Raw genomic sequence first — 19,940 nt, forward strand, 5'->3', positions numbered from 1 at the left:
CTAGCAGTTTATTTTCTCATACAGTGCATTCCACAAAATGAGACAAGTGGCTTCCAAAAGGAACATGCTCTTATTAAAATACAGTACATGTGAAATACAGAGGTACAGAATGAATGGTACACAGCCCTTAATCTTTCAGGAAGTTCTGTCTGACTGGTGACAGATCAAAGGATGTACTTCAACATTTTGGAGGATGACTGTTGTTTATATTGATGTCCTTGGAGGAGAGTCACTTCATACACATTTGCCACTGTGTCTGGGAGTTGTAGGAGATGCTAGGCTCCTCCCCTTCAGTACAGGCATTTGCAAATGTATTACAAGCATTTTAAAAACATTTTCCTCCATATCTATAAACACTTGTTTGTACCAAGAAAACAAAGAGAATTCAAACAAAGGGGAATTCCAGAGAAGAAACAATCACTGCTAGCTAACACCTCCCAACAAAAGATTCCCTCAGGCAAGAAGCAGTCAGGATTTGAATCTTCAAGGCCATTAAATGCTAAGACATGTGCAACATTCACACTTGCCTCAAACAGACAAGAGTTCTTTCTCCCAACCTGGACTTTCCACAGATATATAAACCCCACTTGCCTAGTGTCCAACAGACCTCACACCTATTGAGGATGCCTGCCATAGATTTGGGCGAAACCTCAGGAGAGAATGCTTCTGGAACATGGCTATCCAGCCCGAAAAACTCACAGAGATATGCTTTTCTGTTGCCATTAGGCAGATGATAACCAATGATTAGGTTGTCTTAGTATGGGTAACTTCAATCGTTTTTCGTCTATTATTTACATTTATGAGTTTAAAACATTATTTTTTGCTTTTATTTCTTTTTACTTTCATTCTGTGTTTTGATATGATACTGTGTTTTATAGATCTATTTCTGCTGAGTGCTGCTTCAGTTTTTAAAATTACTCTAACGCTTTGAAAACTTGATCTTCATTTCTAGTTACATTTCTATCTGTAAACAACCCCAAGAACTTCCCAATTGGACTACTGCAATGGAGTAAATATGGGTCTGCCCTTGAAGACTTAAAAAAACTAATTACATTTAAATGTCACATTTTCCCCAGTATAGGGCAAAAGGCAGATCTACTTATTAAATTAAATTAATAATAACATTGAAACACAATTAAAAGATTGCTATTTTTAAAACACCAAATAAAACAATATGGTATCATGCAGTAGCTAGCTTAACCAGGGCAGTTCGCAAGCATTGTGCTGCTTCTCCTCTGTTCCTAAAGTCATGGGGGAAGAGAGGAAACAACAAAAACTTGCCTAACAACCCATAAAGCATGTGCACCGACAGGCTTCAAGGGAGGAGCAAACCTGCAAACAATGAACTCTGCAAATGCCAAACCCATGAATGTGTAGAACCAACTGTACACTCTACAAAAGTTCTGGCTTGTCAGTTAATAAATATTGTCTAACGTGAAATCAGAGCCCCTAGTGGCACAGCGGATTAAATCACTGAGCCACTGAACTTGCTGAATGAAAGTTTGAATCCAGGGAGCGGGGCGAGCTCCCACTGTTAGACCCAGCTTCTGTCAACCTAGCAGTTCAAAAACATGCAAATGTGGGTAGATCAATAGGTGCTCCATGCAGTCATGCTGGCCACATTACTTTGGGGGCATCTACAGACAACGCCGGCTCTTTGGCTTAGAAATGGATATGAGCACCAACCCAGATACACCAACCCAGAGTCGGGCACAACTAGACTTAATGTCAAGAGAAAGCTTTACCTTTTAACATGAAATCAGCTAAAAGTCTGATACACAGACATCCGCAAGAATATATAGAGTTGGGTTTGAACACTATATTTTGAATATAGGCTTGTCTTTTTTTAAAAACAAAACAAAACACTATAGTCTCTTCTACCCTCAAAAGTGTGCCTTGAAGTATTTGTGTATGTTTCACTTTGAGCAATAAGATTTTTAATTGAAGCCATTTTATATTATAACACCATTCAAATACCATCCTCACAGCAATAAGATAATTTAGACTGTGAACCTTCATACATGGACACACATGAACTAGGATTATTAAATATAGGGATGCAGCAGATTCTTCTGTTGTGTTTCATTCACCTAGGTGAAAAGGCCATAAAAGTGGTCCATACACACCATCAATCATTGTCTTAAAAAAAACCCCTCACATTTTCCATGGCTACACAAAGTATTATATGAACCATGACAAAAATTAATAAATGTCAGGTTACCTTTGCTGTAGTTGTTCATCTGAGAGCTGCAGATCTTCTTTCAGTTTTTGATACCTGTCTTCCCTGAGCAATCTGGTGCCATCATAAAGAGTAATGTCTCTATCGTGAATTAACCTGCACAACAATTTGCCACACAAAAAGCTTAATCATATTGGATATAATAGCTACTAATTTAAAGAAATATTTATCTTGTCTGGGTTTTATTTACAGCATTCAAATCCTAAATGGCTTGGAGTCTCAATATAGAGCTGTACATGCCCCTTTTAAATCTCACCTCAATTGAAAGTTCTTTAGACATCCATTCTGGTTTCTTGAGAGACCTATAATTTCTTCCTCTTCATTGAAAGTGTTTAGAATTGGGTCCTCAATGCAACTTTAAAGACACTCTCATCCATCCAGAATTCCTTTATCTTTTAGCATTCCTGACCAAGGGATTATACCCAGTATTTCCCTAAATTTACTCAAGTTTCTAAATGTGTATCTAACTATTCTGGGATTCTCCTTTCCCTTGTACAATGAATTCCAGGAAATTATAATCACTCCCACCTAAGGACCCCCATTAGCCCGTCATAACTCTTGGTTAGGATTAGATATAAAATAACATGTCCCTTTGTTTCCCTTCCCACTTTTAGATAGTAAAATTATCTGTAAGGGAAATGAGGATTATGTTGGACCTCACATTCTTGGCAGCTTGATTTTCAGTACTTACCAGGATAGTTTAATCTCCCAAAACTACTACTGTTATGGAATCCTCATAGGAAATTGGACTATTCAAATTGGTGGTGATATTATTAAATATTGCTCAATATGCCTTAATATTCATACCTTCTCCTAATATGCCGCAGTCCTATTCCATTGCATTCTTACCTTTGCAGAACAGCTAGAGTGCCTGGATTGACACGATGAATACCATCAAGAATAACAAGCTTCCCTTCAAGAGCAGCTGTTATAAGTGGAGATGGTCTCCAGGAAGTATCCCCATTAGGGAGAGTATACCTTTGTTGCAACAGATCTCGTGCTGTCATGTCCTACAAGTAAAAATAACAGCAATGGGCTAATACTGAAGAGAGTATCAACAATTATTTTAGTTTACTTTCAGTACAATATTTTGCTTTATCCAAGTCAAGGACAGGCACATTGGAAATTATTTGTTTCAACAATAGGTATATGGAGTATTACACAATTATTCCAAAGTTATATTCCTTTTTGCTACAGTATATAGAATGTACATTAGACTTATGCCTGCTGGAATTCTGTGTAAAGAATGGACACCACAAAGCATACAACACATTTAAAAATTCCTCCTTTAACAGTGGGATAAACTAAGGATAAAATATTATTTTAGTCCATGGATAGTTCAAGGATTTATTCCCAAATCCACAGCTTTTCTTGGAAGTACTGTATTTACTTTAGGGATGGAAAAAATAATAACTGTTATTTGTTTCCTGGTTATAAATTAGTTTTTCAACACTTGAGAAACCCAATTTGGAAGAACAACTCAGTGGTAGAGGAATTTATTTAAGTATATTTTTCTGTAATTTTTCATTACAGTCTGCATATACTATAAATCAAATTTTAATGCTTTAGGGCTTTGAGGTATTAATGGTGCAGATTTGAGCCATGAAATCATAAAAAGATACCAAAACTGGATTAACTTATGCACAGAGGCACACTGTGTCTGATATTGCAGATGACAACTTGACAAACAACCACCAATGGTTCTGCTGCCCAATAACTTTTCTAGTTCCATTTTCAAAACCACCCAAATTGGTAGTCATCTTTTGGCACTGAATTCTAGATGACAATTATGTACTTAGACCTGTCTTGGATCCCAACCTAATCAATGCCAGTTGATGCTGTTAGTTTCTCAAAGTGCAAGAGATGCATAATTTAAACACCTCTGTGATATATCCTCCTCTTATTCTTTTCCCTAAGCAACACAGCCACACATATTGCAATCAATCCTTTTATCATTTTGGTTGTCTTTTCAGCAACACAACTCTTTTTACACTTCTACAACACATTTTTAATTGTGGTGAACAAATCTGTGCACAATATTCCAGAGGGGGTCATTTAAATAAAGCCAGTGAGATATCACCAATTTGATTTGTATTTCTTTTCTAATTATGTCCAAATTTGGAATTGCCCTCTTTAAAAAAAAAAAAAGTGACACATCAGTGATGACCCTGAGATTCCTTGGTTATCAACTATCAGCTCAGATCCCATCAATGTGTATGGGAAGTCAGGTCTTTTCACCTCAATATGCATCACTTCGCACTTGTTTTCACTGGATTTTCATTGATCATTATAATGCCCATTCTCTGAACTTGGAGAAATCCTTTTGGGGAATTTCACCATTTTTTGTTTTTACAATTTTAAATATTTTTTTCAACCTACAAGCAGAGCCATCTCACTATACATCCCTAACTCTAGGTATTGAAAAGCAAGATTCTCACTGCCTTGTAATATACATTACAGTGTACCTATTTTTCCATAGCAGCACTGAATTTAAATTGTAGGTAACAATATATTCATACTTTTCCCTTTCTTTGTCTTTGAGTCTGTTGTCCTCTGGGATTCCCATATATGAAATTCAAGCGTTCTTTTTCTGAACCACAATTATGTCTGGCATATTATGTTCTAACTTTTGTCAGCATGAATCATAAGGTCCTATAGGATTACTACGTCATAAGTTCTAACAACTTTTTCAAGCTTCTGTTCCCACATTTACCATCTGTCCTTCCCAGACGGTAAATTGGATTTTTGCATATATTCCAGTGTATTATTGCAGCCACTATCACAGAGTTTGCTGTATTCGGTGTATACAACTTTGACGCATGAAGTCCTCAAGTAGTCAACAGTTTCATCCTCTTCCTTATAAAGTTGAGATTTACTGTCCATACTCTAGTTATTTTGTCAATACAGTAGAGTCTCACTTATCCAACATAAACGGGCCAGCAGAACATTGGATAAGTGAATATGTTAGATAATACGGAGGGATTATGGAAAAGCCTATTAAACATCAAATTAGGTTATGATTTTACAAATTAAGCACCAAAACATCATGTTATACAACAAATTTGACAGAAAAAGTAGTTCAACACGCAGTAATGCTATGTAGTAATTACTGTATTTACGAATTTAGCACCAAAATATTACGATGTTTTGAAAACATTGAGTACAAAAATGCATTGGATAATCCAGAATGTTGGATAAGTGAGTGTTGGATAAGTGAGACTCTACTGTATTTGCTTTAAAGCATTTTTAAAGTGTCTGTTCTTGAAATACAACTATAAGTCCTTCAGTTACATTCTTCTGTGTCCCACTTTATATCTTTTTCTACATATTTCCCTTCTGAGCTTTTCGTTCCAGGTGTCTAATGTACTGATAACTTGTTATGTGCCTTCAAGTTATTTCCAATTTATGGTGATAATATCATGTGGGTTTCATGGCACAATTTGCTCAGAGGAGCTTGGCCATTGCTTCCTTTGAAACTAAAGAGTGTGACTTAGCCATGGTCATCCAGAGGGTTTCCATGGTCATGTGGAAGTTTGAACTCTGGTCTCCAGAAATGTAATGTGATGCTCAAACACCTACATCAGTATTGTTATTACTATTGTTGTTATTGACATCACGACCAAAATTAACATTGTTATGATATTTATTTGGGGGGAGGATAAAAATATACCAGCAAGAGAGCATATCATAAATAACCTGCCTTTCAGTGTTAGCTCCCTGACACCTTAAAAGTAGCTCTAGGAAGCTGGATGATGGGCAAGGGTAGAGTGCGATGATAGGACAAACTCCTTCAAATTTTTCATTTACTTTCTTGGACTGCAACAAGTGAAGTCCAACCCAAACAGCTGAATCAGATTGGAACCCACTGAAGAATTCAAAGTGAATCTAAACAGCTTTCCCATCAAAGGTTCTAAAATTCACCACAGCTATAAATGAAGGACTCCAAACATTGAGAAGGCAGATTGAGGTCAACTAGCCACCTCACAACTCTCAACAGAAACAATCAACTCATTTGAAATATTGTGCTGGAAGAGATCTTAACAGACACCATGGACTGCCTGTCAAGATAATCATGGACTGCCAAAATAACCAATAAATTGATCCTAGACTTCCTCCCTGGAAGTCAAACCGATTGAATCAGGAGTTTTATATGTTGGCCACATAATGAGATGGTGTGATTCATTATAAACACAATCGTGCTTGAAAGTGGGAAGAAGTATAAAAAGACCAACATCATATTACAAGTGTATTTGATGAAACAAGGAAACCCTGCATTAGCAAGACCTGAGCAAAGTTGTTGATGAAATGGAGCCTTGACGGTCTCTCACATGTAGCACTGCCACACCTTGAAGTTGACTTGATGGAAATTACATGCTGACAACTATGCTCAGGAATATTGCTAATGAGAGTTCTCCATCTGTACTCTTAACTGTCATCTATTTGCCTCTTCAATAAGAACTAGTCCATGTAGGAAGAGGCAAACAGACATCTAACCTCTGAGGAAAGCCAATATTTATATGCCCCTGTATATACAATATCAATGGATTTACCTGATACAGCATGAGAGGTTCTATGTTGTATCCTAACATAGCTGCAAACTCCTTAGCAACAACAGTTTTGCCACAGCCCTGAGTGGGGGAAAAGGAGAGAAATGCTTTGAAATCTTCATGAAAGTAGTCATTCAATGTGGACATGAAACAATTGAACATCTTGACTAAAGGTATTCTGTGATAAATAGGTAGGAACAGGATTGTTTTTAACATAAAGGGCTTGATTTTTATTTCTTTTGTTGTAAAATACAGTATTATAATGTATTGTTATACATTACTACACTTACTTTTTCCCCAATCAAACAGATATCTTTCACCATATGAGACTGCATCATTTCTGCCAATAGTTGCTCATGGCTGAAAGTCTTTATGAAGCCATCTGTCCCAGAATGAAGGTCAAATGGTCTAGTCCCAGCAGGAACCTACCGAGACGATAGTAAACATTAAGCATTACAATCATGATATAGCATTTCCCAAACCGGCCAAACAAGCTCAACCTTGCTTAAATGTTGTCACCAGGAAGCAAATAATAATACAAATAAAACATATATTCTGAGAAATGAATAAACTGTTATTAGGCCTGCCATCTGCAGCTCAGTCTGAAATTATCTCATTGGCTTCGATCACAAGTAATTCTAAACTCACAGTGTAGCATTATGAATGTCAGTAAACCTTAGTGTAACACTAGACATTGGTCTTTTGTACTTTGTGACATCCATGAAGATACGTTCAGAAGTTTTAATTTCATTAAACACTTAATATTAACAACAGTTTTTCATGATTTTCTGAACTGAATAAACTGTGATTGTGATCTTAAGCATCTTTTGATTTACTAAAATTTACTGTAAAATGGTAAACCTTAGTTAATAAAAATGAAAATAGCTGCATCCAATCTCATGCTTATGGCTGTAACGGAGAAGGAGAGAGATGGGGGATGCAAACAAGCTCAAGGTTCTCTGTGACTAGTACTCACAATGTTAAACCTTATCACATGAGGCTCCTAAAATAGGTTCTGACATCACAAACCCATCTTGCATGAGATTGGAGTATGCCTGCCTAACCCCTCTTTTTATTACACCAAGCCTTAACGTCCTTAGTGCTTTATGCTGATGCGTGTATACTGCTTCTAGAAACATATTTGGTGCAATTCTAAGTCTTTTTCTTTAATCTTTAAATTATTGGGGTCCAGAACATATAAAGAGCACTCACAAACTCATGAACCAATAAAAATATTTTCTGGGTAAGTAATGCACCTTTCTGGGCTGTTAAATGTTGCTTACTTTCTATACAAAATCTTGAGCAGTACTAAAAAAAGAAATTAGGGTGGCAAGATAGCTAGACAAGAACAACAAAACTTACCCTATCGTGATCAAATCTGTATATAATTACCTGAACTGTCACAGCTTTGTCAGCTATTTGAACTGTCACATCAGCCAGCAAGATCTTGTCAACCTCCTTCTTTTTCACATTTACAACTCTTGTAGATACAAAATGCTTTTCTGAATCCTGGAGCTCAAACCGCTGAGAAAGAAAGACTAATTTATATCTGTTTGTCTGGGAGCCTTTTTGCCTGAAGAGCAAGGTATACATGCTCTAAATAAATTAAATGAATAAGAAGAAATAGACTCTTCACAGCACATCATTTGTTTCTAATTCAAATTAGATCTTTCCTCTATCTGAAAACACATTTCGAACCAATACAACAGACTTATCCACTCTAGTATGTCAAGGGTGCCTCTATGCTGAACCAGGTCATTGTGTTGACCTCATATTAATAACTGCTAACAGCCACTAGACATTGCCTTATATAACAACACCAGAGAAGTTCTTAAGGTCCAAGGACTAATTTTGGGCCCCAGGACCAACCATGAGGCATACAAGTTCCATTCCACCAAATAAGACCAGAGGTGGACAAATGTCTATTTCCAGTTTTGTAAAACCATGAAGATCTGTGCCTTGTTTTAGGGCAGAATTTTAAAGGCATTTAGAACTGAAATGACATTTTTGCTAAGTTTTCACTGGAAGGGTTTTCACGGGGTCAAGGGAGAGTCTGAGGGTCTCAAATCTCTCTCCCTCCCTACATGTATGTGCTCGCAATCCACAGGCCATACGATTTATACCCTTGCTGTCTAGCAGGAATAAGGGACCTCTTTCAAAATTCAAAATATTCAAAAGCCACAATTCTGTATCAGGTGGGCAAAATAGAACAAAGTTTAGGACAGAAATATCAGCATACTTTAGCCTAAAGCTTTTAATGTCAGCAACTACATTTTGAGAATTTTAGAATAGGAAAAACTCTACTAAAGCTGGTAAATCATTAAATAATAGTGTGATGGGGAAGGAAAATAGCCTGGGCCACACTGGCACACCATGATGATCTCCATGTAGGTGTTCTGGGAAGGGACAAACCTGAGGAACATTAGGATGGCCTCACTGGAGGAGTGGGGAATGAAGACTGACACAGATCACAACTGTTACTAGGGTTACATAAAAGAGCACACATTATATGGGAAAACTACAACAGTTCAGCTGGAAGTCTCCTGTATTTTAGCAAGACTGTTGTCTGCATTCTATTGGTAGTTCCAATAACAGTGCTTCTATTTAAATCAATTGTTAAATGATGAGTTAACACTAGTGTAGTTCCCATCAATTCAATGAGCTTATTCTGCTTGGCACTAACACAATGATTCAGGTCTGTGGACACCCAAAACAGGTGAATAAACAGACTGAGATAGTAATCTCTTTATGTTTAAACCCATTAAAAGGTTGATTTAGCAGCAGCAGCAAGAGAGAGAGAGAGGGAGGGGGGTTAAATCCAATTTTCTAAATGTAATGTATGATTTGTTACTTAGAATTTGCAATGTAACTTAAAACCCATCTGATTAATCAATATAGAAGGAAGGCAGCCAACATGATGATTTTGATGAAGTCTAATGTGAGTAAAAAAGCTGATCTGGAAAAAAGGTACAGATGTAATGTATATTTCCTTTACAGTGAGGCCTAATAAATTCACTAGGAATTACTTCCAATTAGGTATGCTTAGGAATGGGATGCATTTATTTCTTTAAGCAATAATACTGTCAATTTACATCTTCTGTATTTATCTCAATTAGTCTACAGGGCACAATGAGCACTGAAGAATATGTCCCTCAAGAAACCCTTCCTATACAGTCATCATTAGGCTTCAACATGTCAAAAAGAATAATGTAAAGAAAACAAGGCTGCTGGAATGCTTTCACATATGGTTTTCATCATTTCTCTTTTCATCTTTCCTTTCTTCACCCATGAAATAAAAATAAAAAAGAGAACTACAGAACATGGCAGTAACTATAATATATCTTTGGCCAACATAAAACAGCAGTAACATTTTTTTTAAATTACTGGAAACTTAGGTTTTTCTATATATATTTATATTTGTATTTTAATAATAAACAAACAGAAGTCTCATCCATTGAATTATACAGGGAAAAACGTTTCTGGCATGTGTAGTCTAAAGAACCAGTAATCCCCCCACCTCCATCTGAAGTGAAACATTCCAAAAACAAATTTACCACCTCAGTAAGAGCTAGGCTTAAGATGATTACTGTGTGTCTTAAAAATAAAAGATATATAGCACATTACGTTTTTGGACTTAACAAAATAACAAAGTCAAATAACAGAGTATAAACCATGGGCTCCGGTGGCTTCCATAGAATAAAGTTTAGTCAGCCAGTCAATTAATAGTGTAAAGCCGGAAAACATTTGACTTGAGCCAAGGGACTGGGGACAACATCAGACACAAAACATTCCACTTGGATCAGGAGATCAAAGTTCACAATCTCACGTACCCATGAAACCCACTGTTGATGTTACTCCAATCTTTGTTTCTTCGCCCTAGTGTATATCTACATGGGTACTAAAGCAGGGGCAGCTGAGAATCGATCTCATAGTGCCAATATATAGCACAGTCCCTTCTTGTTACCAATGCATAACAAAGGCAGATTAGCCAAGGTCAGGAAATGCTTCAGAGCAGCCCCTGCGCTTCCAAAGTCATGTAAACAGTTGGGCCAATTCCAAATCAGAGCCCTCCTGTTCACACAGTCACCTTGCGTTCCAAAGGATTACTCCCTCCTTTCTCCTCTTTCCAAGGCCCCTGAGCAGCCTTGCAAACATTAGCAATGGCATCCAATGACAGCCAGGAACTCTTGAGAACTCCATGGACACTGTGACAATTAAGATAAGCCCCACTAGATCAGGACTTCGTTCCACTGCCACCATGGGATACAGGCAAGCAGTGAAGCTTCCCCTGGGGCTGGTATGGAGTACTGAACTCTACACAAGCCCTGGGGATTCCTTCCCTTGTAAATATGCCCCTAATTATCACAAAGCTCGTGAGATTAACCATGGGCATGATTGCAGTCCTGAGCCTCTGAAAGGCAAGATATAAATTACCAGGTTGACACAGAATCTGTGAATGCCTCAGAAGTGAGAAAGAAGTGAGAGTGCTTATACCTGTCACTAATTCCAGCCTCTTCCCCATGGCTGAGTAACTATTGGGTGATGTGTGCACTAGCTACAACATATTGATAGAATAATTTCTATATGTACAATGAACACTTACTTTTAAGGCATCTACTACTGCTGTCTTGCCTTCCTTTCCCAATAGAACATTATATGGATAAAGCCATTCGATTATATGCTGGATTGACATCATAGGAAAGGAGTTCTTAATGAAGGGAAAAAACAGAGGGAAAAAATTGTACAAATCACTAATATATTAAACTTAAAGAAAACAGAGATGAGCGATAGACAAATATTGTCCAACAGGTCTTTGGGTGGCTTTCGTGGAAGGGGGGTATGAATAGGGCACAAGTCTTATCTTCAGTTTCCTTTTTATCACTTTGAAAATTGTGTTCAAGTCTATTTTGTCTGGGAGGGGGATTGTTCCCATTGTCCTAAAGTAAATAAATTGGAGCCCCCAGTGGCGTAGGAGGTTAAACCACTGAGTTGCTGAACTTGCTGACCGAAAGGTCGGCGGTTCGAATCTAGGGAGCCGGGTGAGCTCTGGCTGTTAGCCCCAGCTTCTGTCAACCTAGTAGTTCAAAAACATGCAAATGTGAGATCAATAGGTACCGCTCCGATGGGAAGGTAACAGCGCTCCATGCAGTCATGCCAGCCACATGACCTTGGAAGCGTCTACGGACAATGCCGATTCTTCACCTTAGAAATGGAGATGAGCACCAACCTCCAGAGTTAGACATGACTAGACTTAATGTCAAGGGGAAACCTTTACCTTTTAAAATAAAGCTCTTCAAACTCTTTTTAAAAGGATTCATCATATCACATACATGTAGATAGACACTGAGGCAACAAAGGGATTAGGATACTTCTTACATCATATCTAAAAGCTGGAAAATGTCTCATCATCAATGAGACTCCTCTAGATTACACCAAATACTAAATACAAAAGCAATAATGTTCTAGATTTTTGGAATCCTACTAGTGTTTGTTTCTAATTTCTTGTGGGAAAGTGTCAAATGAAACCACCTCTGATTTGAATATCTTTAGCTTTCACTTCAGATCGTCCCATATTAATATTCCAATAAGATATGTACTCTGTGTTTTGAACATCAACCATTTTTTATCTATACACTTTGCTTGTTTACCATCTAGCCTGTTCTGGAGGTTGGCACAATACTTTGTCATTATTGATTGGACTCAAAAGGTGTGACACTTTCCATGTCTTTTATCATTTTTTCCTATTTCCAACATAGCCGTCTGAGGTCCAAACTTTGCAATGGAACTCATTAAAATCATTATGAGCAGAGTACATCCCTAAAGTTTCTGTATCAGAGTCTTACTGCATTTCATTTCAGCTGAAATTCTGAGGTAATATTTTATTATATCTCCAAGTAAAATCATATGAACAAGGTTCTTTTTATATAGCTTTGATGAATTTAGGAATTGACCTACCAGAATAAGCACAGCTGATGACAAACTGTCTAAAGGAAAGTCAGGGAGGCCCAATGCAGAGGATTCTTGGGTGCAAAGAGTTGTTGCAAAGGACAAAAGCTGGGAAATTCTGTAAATATGACAGACAAAAGTAATTTCAGAAGAATTTTAAATTTCTAAATTCAAAATATTCAGTCAAATAATTTTTATAGTGTGTGTGAATCTGCAAGCCTTAGCCTTTTTGAAATCACGGGACCTCCAATAAGTGCGGAAAATGTCAAATTAAGTGGCTAAGGGGGCTCTCATCCAGGTTTACTCGTTGAGAAGTTTTCTTCACTTTACCTCAAAATCTAGAACTGAATATAGCCTTACCCTGAATTACATAACAATTATTTGATGAAGTAGATTAGCCATGAAATTTACTAGAATGCCCACTTTGTCCAAAGTCTCCCACATGATTCATGTGTCTGCACCACAACAGGTCTATAACAATGCAACATTCATGATGAACTGAGAAGATAAGCAAACAGCAAAGAAAAGAAAATTCTAAGACCACTTTATCCACATTTTATATACATATTTACCTCTCTGTTGAAACAGAAGGTCCCATTAAATATAAGAGTGAAAGATGGTCCTAAAACAAAATATACCACATATGAGGCTATAATGCGTATTGTACAAGGACCATTCTATTACAGAGTAATTCTGTTGCTCAGCTTGAATCTGAGCATACTACTGATTCCTATGTGTTAAATATCATAACCAAACTTTTGTACCAAAGTGTTTAGCTGTGAATCCAGAATCTTCTAATTTACATTGGAATCTTCATTTAAGTAGTATGGAATACACAAACCAAATCTAGGACAATACTTTATATCTCAGTTGAGGGAATTTGTAAATCATATGAAGACTGCTCAACTGTCCTTTTTACACATCAGAACTTTATAAAATTACTTACCTTAAAGGGTAGATAATAAACATCTCTAGCTTGGAATCTAGACCGCAGTGGTGGGTCTAACGGATTACCCAAATATCGAGGGATAGGAAGGCCCAGCGCAATTACTCTGAAGTTTTCACTGACTCTAACAATCCTCCATGCATCCAACTCTGCTTTATCATGTTCCTAAATATAAGCAGACTTGCAATTATGTTTCAGCAACCACTTCAGAAAAAATGCCAGTTATTTTCGTGTCCCAATGTAAAGATATTTGAACAGATAACAAAGATGTAGAACATATTCTGAGATCCAGAACCAGCACAACCTTCAAGTCAATTTTATGTAAATTATTAATTTTAGGACTACTTCACACAAAACCTATTGGGAGTGTGGTGGAAGCTTCTTCTTTGGAGGCTTTTAAACAGAAGCTGGATAGTCATCTGTTGGGAGCAATTTGATTGTGCTTTTCTTGTATGGAAGGGCGCTAGGCTACATGGCGTATGGAATCTCTTCCAATTCTATGATTTTTCAGAGTGAAGCCCCAAAAGTACAAGAGCTTTATTTAAAACGAGGCAAGAGATACACAGTCTAAACATGGGCAAAGAATGCAGACTTCCTTTTTCATCTTATGAACTTCTCCATGAATTCATCAGTTTGAATGATTCTTTTAAACTATTCTTATTGATGCTTCTTCAAAGGACAAAGAGCTATATGATCAATTTTATGAATCTGTTAAATGTGAGCTTTCTAATCACCTGCATGTTGGTAATAGGCCCCAAAGGACTGGTAATATCAATTTCCTTTGCAGATCTACTGATGCCAAACAATATAAAATCCAACATAACAGCTATAGCTCTGTTACATATTTATTGTCCTAAGGATATGCTTAAGAAAACATTGACTATAAGCCCCAAACTTAGAACCTTGTATTCCACATGTGCAATTTTTCACCCACCAAGTTCATTGTGATTTCCCAAGTTGCTCAACAGGCTATATTTTGGAATTGGAATAAAATTCTATGGGCCCATCTCTAAAATGTGTGCGCACACACAGAGACCCTGAAAAAAAATACTATAACTGTTTTTCTTTCCATGCAACTATTCTTGAATTTAAAAAGGGAAGCTGTATTATTTACTGTTAAGAAGTAGAATATAATAAGGAGAGAATTAAAACAATGCAAAAGGAAAGTATTTTTTTTAGTTAACTTCTGAAACAATCTGGCTTGCATCTTAGGTCTAGGACTGCAAGCTTTAACCCAGTAAATTAATCAACTAAAGCTCTGATTACTTGATTAGGTTTATATTTGATCAGCGCCAGCAAATTGTTGTAAATCAAGAGAGCATTTTAAAATCCCCTTTTGTTTCCAGTGTATTTACTCAAATGAGGAATTTGAAAACAAATATTAAATATAGTCTACTTTATGTTAATTGAATGTAAAGTATTCAAACAGGCCCAGTATATCCAAAATTATTTAAAAGTGAATAACTTGGAAGTATACTTTTATTATAAAAACTGATTGATTGAAATCTTTAATAAATTCCGGAGAACTCGAGCATTTTCATAATGAAACAAAAGGAAATATGATTATGTTTCACTAAACAGGCAATTTAGTAATTAAGAACTAACTCATCAGAACTTTATATGAAAACTAAATGTTTTGGATAGACATATCACCACTTACACAAAAGTCTGTCACAAGAAAATATGCAAACATATGTGCTTAGATTATTATGGTTCAATAATTCAATAGCAAATATGTTTAGAACTGAAGGGAAGAGAGACAGTCTCCATTAAACATCTATTGAGGGGCCCAGGCATAGATCCAAACAAGGCTTTTGGATAGATGGGATTCTTTAGCAACTTCTACTTGCATCCACAAATTCAGAACAATTTGTTTGTACCTTTAGCAGTTTGTCATAACGTTCTGCTGCCATAAGAAAACGACCATCTTCAAGTTGCATTTCCCTATTCTCCAGTAAATTGTTCAATACCGGTAAGACATTCCTCTCAGCCTTCTCCAAACCTTCCAGAATTAGGATTCTACCTTCTGTAGCTGCACGGACTGCACACTACCAATCAAAGCAAAACAGCATTAGAGCTACAGATAACTGTATATAATTCACAAAACCTGCTTGAAAAAAAATTGGCTGGTATATTTTCTTTCATGCAAATCACCAATGGATCTTCTAAATATCTTTTTGTCTAACCACCAAATAAAGACAATTGAATGATTAATAGAATAGCGAGCATGTACAAACTGAAGTCAGAAGACTTAAGAGAGGACCAAAAAACCTAAGCAGGGAGAAAGCCACTCTAAGAAAGAAGAGGAAGCAAGAAAGTAATCAATGAAAGGGAAACAGGGGAGGTCCTAGTTTAAAAAAAGTCAATTCCCTCCTTTCCATGTTGTGCACTTAAAATATACTAGAACACAAAAACTTTGTGAGAAGAACCAATTCTATCTCTCGCAAGTTAAAAAAATGAGCAGTGTCCAGTCAGAACATTGGTCTAGCAGCTAGATCTTGGGGTCACTTGTCTTTAATTTTACACTGGCCTAGAGTGTAAAATTTCAGAGTTTCAGAGAAGATGTGTTCCAGTTCCCAGATCTCCAGAGATCTCTAAAATTGCATATGGAAGCTTTTCCATATAAACCATTCCCTCCACTACTGAACTATGTCCCTTCCTCAAACACTGACTGCCACAGAATATGGATAAAGAAATGTCCTTTAGAGTGTGGCTTTTCATTGTACATCTCTTACTATATGAAGCCTAAGATTTAAGGCTGCTACAGCTACTCACTTGATCAATGTAATAGGCGGTGCCAGCACGAATCTCTCTCCGCTGTTTGAGATCAGTTTCAGTTGTATCCCTTGAGAGTGCAATGTATTCCACTTCCCGCTTGGTCAATTCCTACAAAATGTAGTAAAATATTTCAAAGCATTGCAATTATGATCCATCTAGTTTAACAAAAAAAAATACTCAATAGAAACCTAGGCAGCAACACATCACTAAATGGATCTGGCCCAAAGGAGCCACAGTTTTATCTCAAAACCTAATCCAGTCAGCATGACTTCATTTCCCCCCCGTTATATTCTACCTCTTTTATTAGCATTGCTACAGCATTCAACTCTAAATCATTAGATCAGAGAACAGAAATATTTGCTTTCTGTAAGGATACAGCTAAATGAGAGGCAAGACCAACACACTGAAATAAGAAACAAGCTTATAGTCTCCATTATACTTCCATTAGCCCTGTTTACAGTGTGTTCAAGAGTAACAAACTAGCAAATATAATTGTTACCATACTTAATTTCCTTACAGGATTCTTTTTAAATTTACATTCAAAATGATCCCAGTTATATACAATAATGTTTCAAGATAACAAAAGCAGGAAAACAAAAAACAGGAAGGAAGGAAAATAACCTCAACATCTAAAGTTTCTATAAAAATTAGCAAAATACAAGTCCATTTAAAAATTTGGTCCATACGTCATTCTTTCAAATGTTGCAAGTATTACTAGATCTTCTATTTATTACACCGTAAGTAGAGAAAAAAATATTTTTCCAGTAACAAAGTACCAATATTTTAACAGTCAAATGTATTAAGGGACATTTGATGAATTGTCACCTGGCACTAAAAATTACATGTGAAAGATACTATGACTTGGAGGATTGCAATTCATTTCTTGAATACATACAGATGATCGGAACTACCCTTACAAAATAATGCAAACTTATTATATTTTGGGGCTTACAATTCTTTATTTGAAGTATTTCATTTTTTTCCAGATTTTCATACTGTGATTATGGATCAAATCTAATTCTCTGCAAGCATAATATCCTAGACGCAATAGGATCCCTATGGGACCTATTATGTGGCTGCTTTAGCCACATTTTAATTTCACCTCCAGTCTCACATTGGCACTGGTACTGGATGAACCAGTTACAGAATTTCAGATGCAATCTCTTTTGTCCCTGAAGGCTATGTCTGAGAGACCAAGTTCAAGACTTCATCTAAAAATGTATGATATAGCAACATTGGTAAAGCTAAGTATGTCTGGTCAATTTCTGGTTCATTGTAGAGAGCTTGAAGTAGGAAAATCATGATATAAGCATGATAAAAGATATTACATATACAAAATGTCTGGAGAGTCACAAACAAATGGAAAAATGCAATTGTAGCATTTGGGGCTTGAATCAAATTCCTTTCAATTGTGAAGCAACTCCTGATTACTATAGCCTCCCTGACTTCTAATTTAATTTTCAAATTAAAAACTGGGCCTTCCAATAACTTACCAAGTATTGCATGGCAATAGATCTCCGAAGTGGCCCAGGAGGTCCTATGAGGAAAACATCTTGGCCCAAAATATCTTTTTGCATGATCCATCTTAAATGTTGAATTACAGACTGAGCCAGAGAGTCTGAAACTGCACAAGAAAAAGCATGAACTATGATTTAAATCTGAAAACTGAAAAAAATATATTAAGTATTTTAAAAATCCAAAACAAGTTAGCTAAGTTAGACGCTATTCTTCTTTTCCCCTCTAATTTCTCTAGCTTTATTATTTGCAGGCTCATTTTCTGATATGTACTTTCCAGTACCATATTGACTGTCCCTATTGAAAGTCAAACTGGTTCATCTGTCAGTTCCTAGATGGATAAAAATAACAGATTGCTTGGTTCCAATTAAATGTGTAAAATACAGTGTACTGCTATGGCTGGAATATTGTTTCTGAATATTGGGGGGGGGGGGGGGAGGACAGATTCAAATCCCTACTCATCAGACATGTATACTGGATAGATATGGGCAAGTAATACTCTTTTGGCTTAATCTGTTGTTATAGAGGTAAAAAAGAATAAAGTAATACACCTCTGTTACTTTCTAGGGAAAATGACAGGATACAAAATTAGACAAAATAAATACAGTGCACCAAATACCAACTAAGAAGCTTTTGAACACTTATCCTGAAGCAATAATCAATTTCCCTTTGAATGCCTAACACTAACACATTCCAAGAAATGATTTTCTTGGAACGTTTTCTGTGGTACATGGGTTTAATTGTCATCTAGCACTGAAAAGTTATTTTTCAGTCAGTTGCGTAGTCATGGACATAAAAATGAACAAGAAATATTATTCAACAGATCCTATGAATATTCAAATCCTAAATTACGGTACTTACTCTGAACTTGAAAACAAAACACAAGCAATCAATGAAATGAAAATCCTAAGTGCCAATGTCTTGCAGTGCTCTTACAAGTATTTAACCACCCAAAACATGGAAGGCTCCTAAGGGAGAAGGTATGCATGAATCTTTCGTGCATGGGTCCCAGCAACCAGTGAGAGGTCTTCCTTCCATGCTTTAATTCTCATTCCACCATCCTATCCTCCTTTTGTGTCATGTATCATTTAGATCAGGGGTCCTCAAACTTTTTAAGCCGAGGGCCGATCCACAATCCTTCAGACTGTTGAGGGGCCGGATTATCATTTGAAAAAAAATACAAACAAATTCCGATGCACACTGCATATGTCTTATTTGTAGTTCAAAAACAACAACAACAACAACAACAACAACAACAACGAAAGAACAATGCAATATTTAAAAATAAAAACAATTTTAACCAACATACATTTATCAGGATTTCAATGGGAAGTGTACTCCTGCTTCTGGCCAATGAGATAGTGTCACGACCCAGGCAGCAGAGGCACCAATAACCATACACAGAGGCCAGAATCTAACTAATATCTTTATTGAAGGAATATATAAAGTTAATAAAAACAAGTGTAGAAAATAGTCCAGAATTAGACCTTTCAGGAAAGGTCAGAATTAGTCCAAAAAAGCAATGTCCAATAAGAAATATTAAGGTCCAAAGTTGTAATCCAATAACCGAAACACTCACTTTGCCAAGCAAAGTGAGGGGAGATGACAAGGTCCTTTAGTCCATAAAACTTGAGCGTGGCTAGGAAATAACTTGATACTTGAAACAAGGCTTGAACGTGGAACAAGGTAACTAAGAACAAGAACAAGGTCCGTGGAATAGCTTGGTAAAATCCGTGAAACAAGGCAAGGATTAGTCCTGGGAAGCAAGGCAAAGTCCGTAGGTAAACAAGGCTGGGAAGCAAGGCGAAGGCTGGATAGCAAGGCAAGGCTTGAGCTGAAGCGAGGCTTGAATCGGAGCGCGCTGTCCAAACACAACTCGCTCCGTAGGCTGACGAATTGACTCCGCGAAGTTGCTACGCGGGCAAAACACCTATATAGAGTCCAACTTTCTCACCAAAGCGATTCTCTG

At 36.7% G+C, this 19,940-nt stretch overlaps 1 protein-coding gene across 3 annotated transcripts in view; it reads right to left on the reverse strand.

The window, feature by feature from the left end:
- Positions 1-19,940, reverse strand: part of vwa8 (von Willebrand factor A domain containing 8) — a 123,974-nt gene that overhangs the window by 75,111 nt on the left and 28,923 nt on the right. For 2 of the 3 annotated variants that reach the window (XM_062975601.1, XM_008106817.3), the window contains exons 3-14: positions 17,950-18,080; positions 16,454-16,564; positions 15,559-15,726; positions 13,679-13,843; positions 13,305-13,354; positions 12,742-12,850; positions 11,390-11,494; positions 8,179-8,310; positions 7,077-7,211; positions 6,790-6,867; positions 3,089-3,249; positions 2,222-2,335 (exon numbers count right to left, since the gene is read on the reverse strand). In XM_062975601.1, the coding sequence (XP_062831671.1) occupies positions 2,222-2,335; positions 3,089-3,249; positions 6,790-6,867; positions 7,077-7,211; positions 8,179-8,310; positions 11,390-11,494; positions 12,742-12,850; positions 13,305-13,354; positions 13,679-13,843; positions 15,559-15,726; positions 16,454-16,564; positions 17,950-18,080 (1,459 nt within the window). Of the gene's footprint in view, positions 1-2,221; positions 2,336-3,088; positions 3,250-6,789; positions 6,868-7,076; positions 7,212-8,178; positions 8,311-11,389; positions 11,495-12,741; positions 12,851-13,304; positions 13,355-13,678; positions 13,844-15,558; positions 15,727-16,453; positions 16,565-17,949; positions 18,081-19,940 lie in introns of those variants that run through there. The other variant, XM_062975602.1, reaches the window with a different exon arrangement.

The sequence above is a fragment of the Anolis carolinensis genome, chromosome 3 (genome assembly GCF_035594765.1).
Source record: "Anolis carolinensis isolate JA03-04 chromosome 3, rAnoCar3.1.pri, whole genome shotgun sequence".
Lineage (NCBI taxonomy): Eukaryota > Metazoa > Chordata > Lepidosauria > Squamata > Dactyloidae > Anolis > Anolis carolinensis.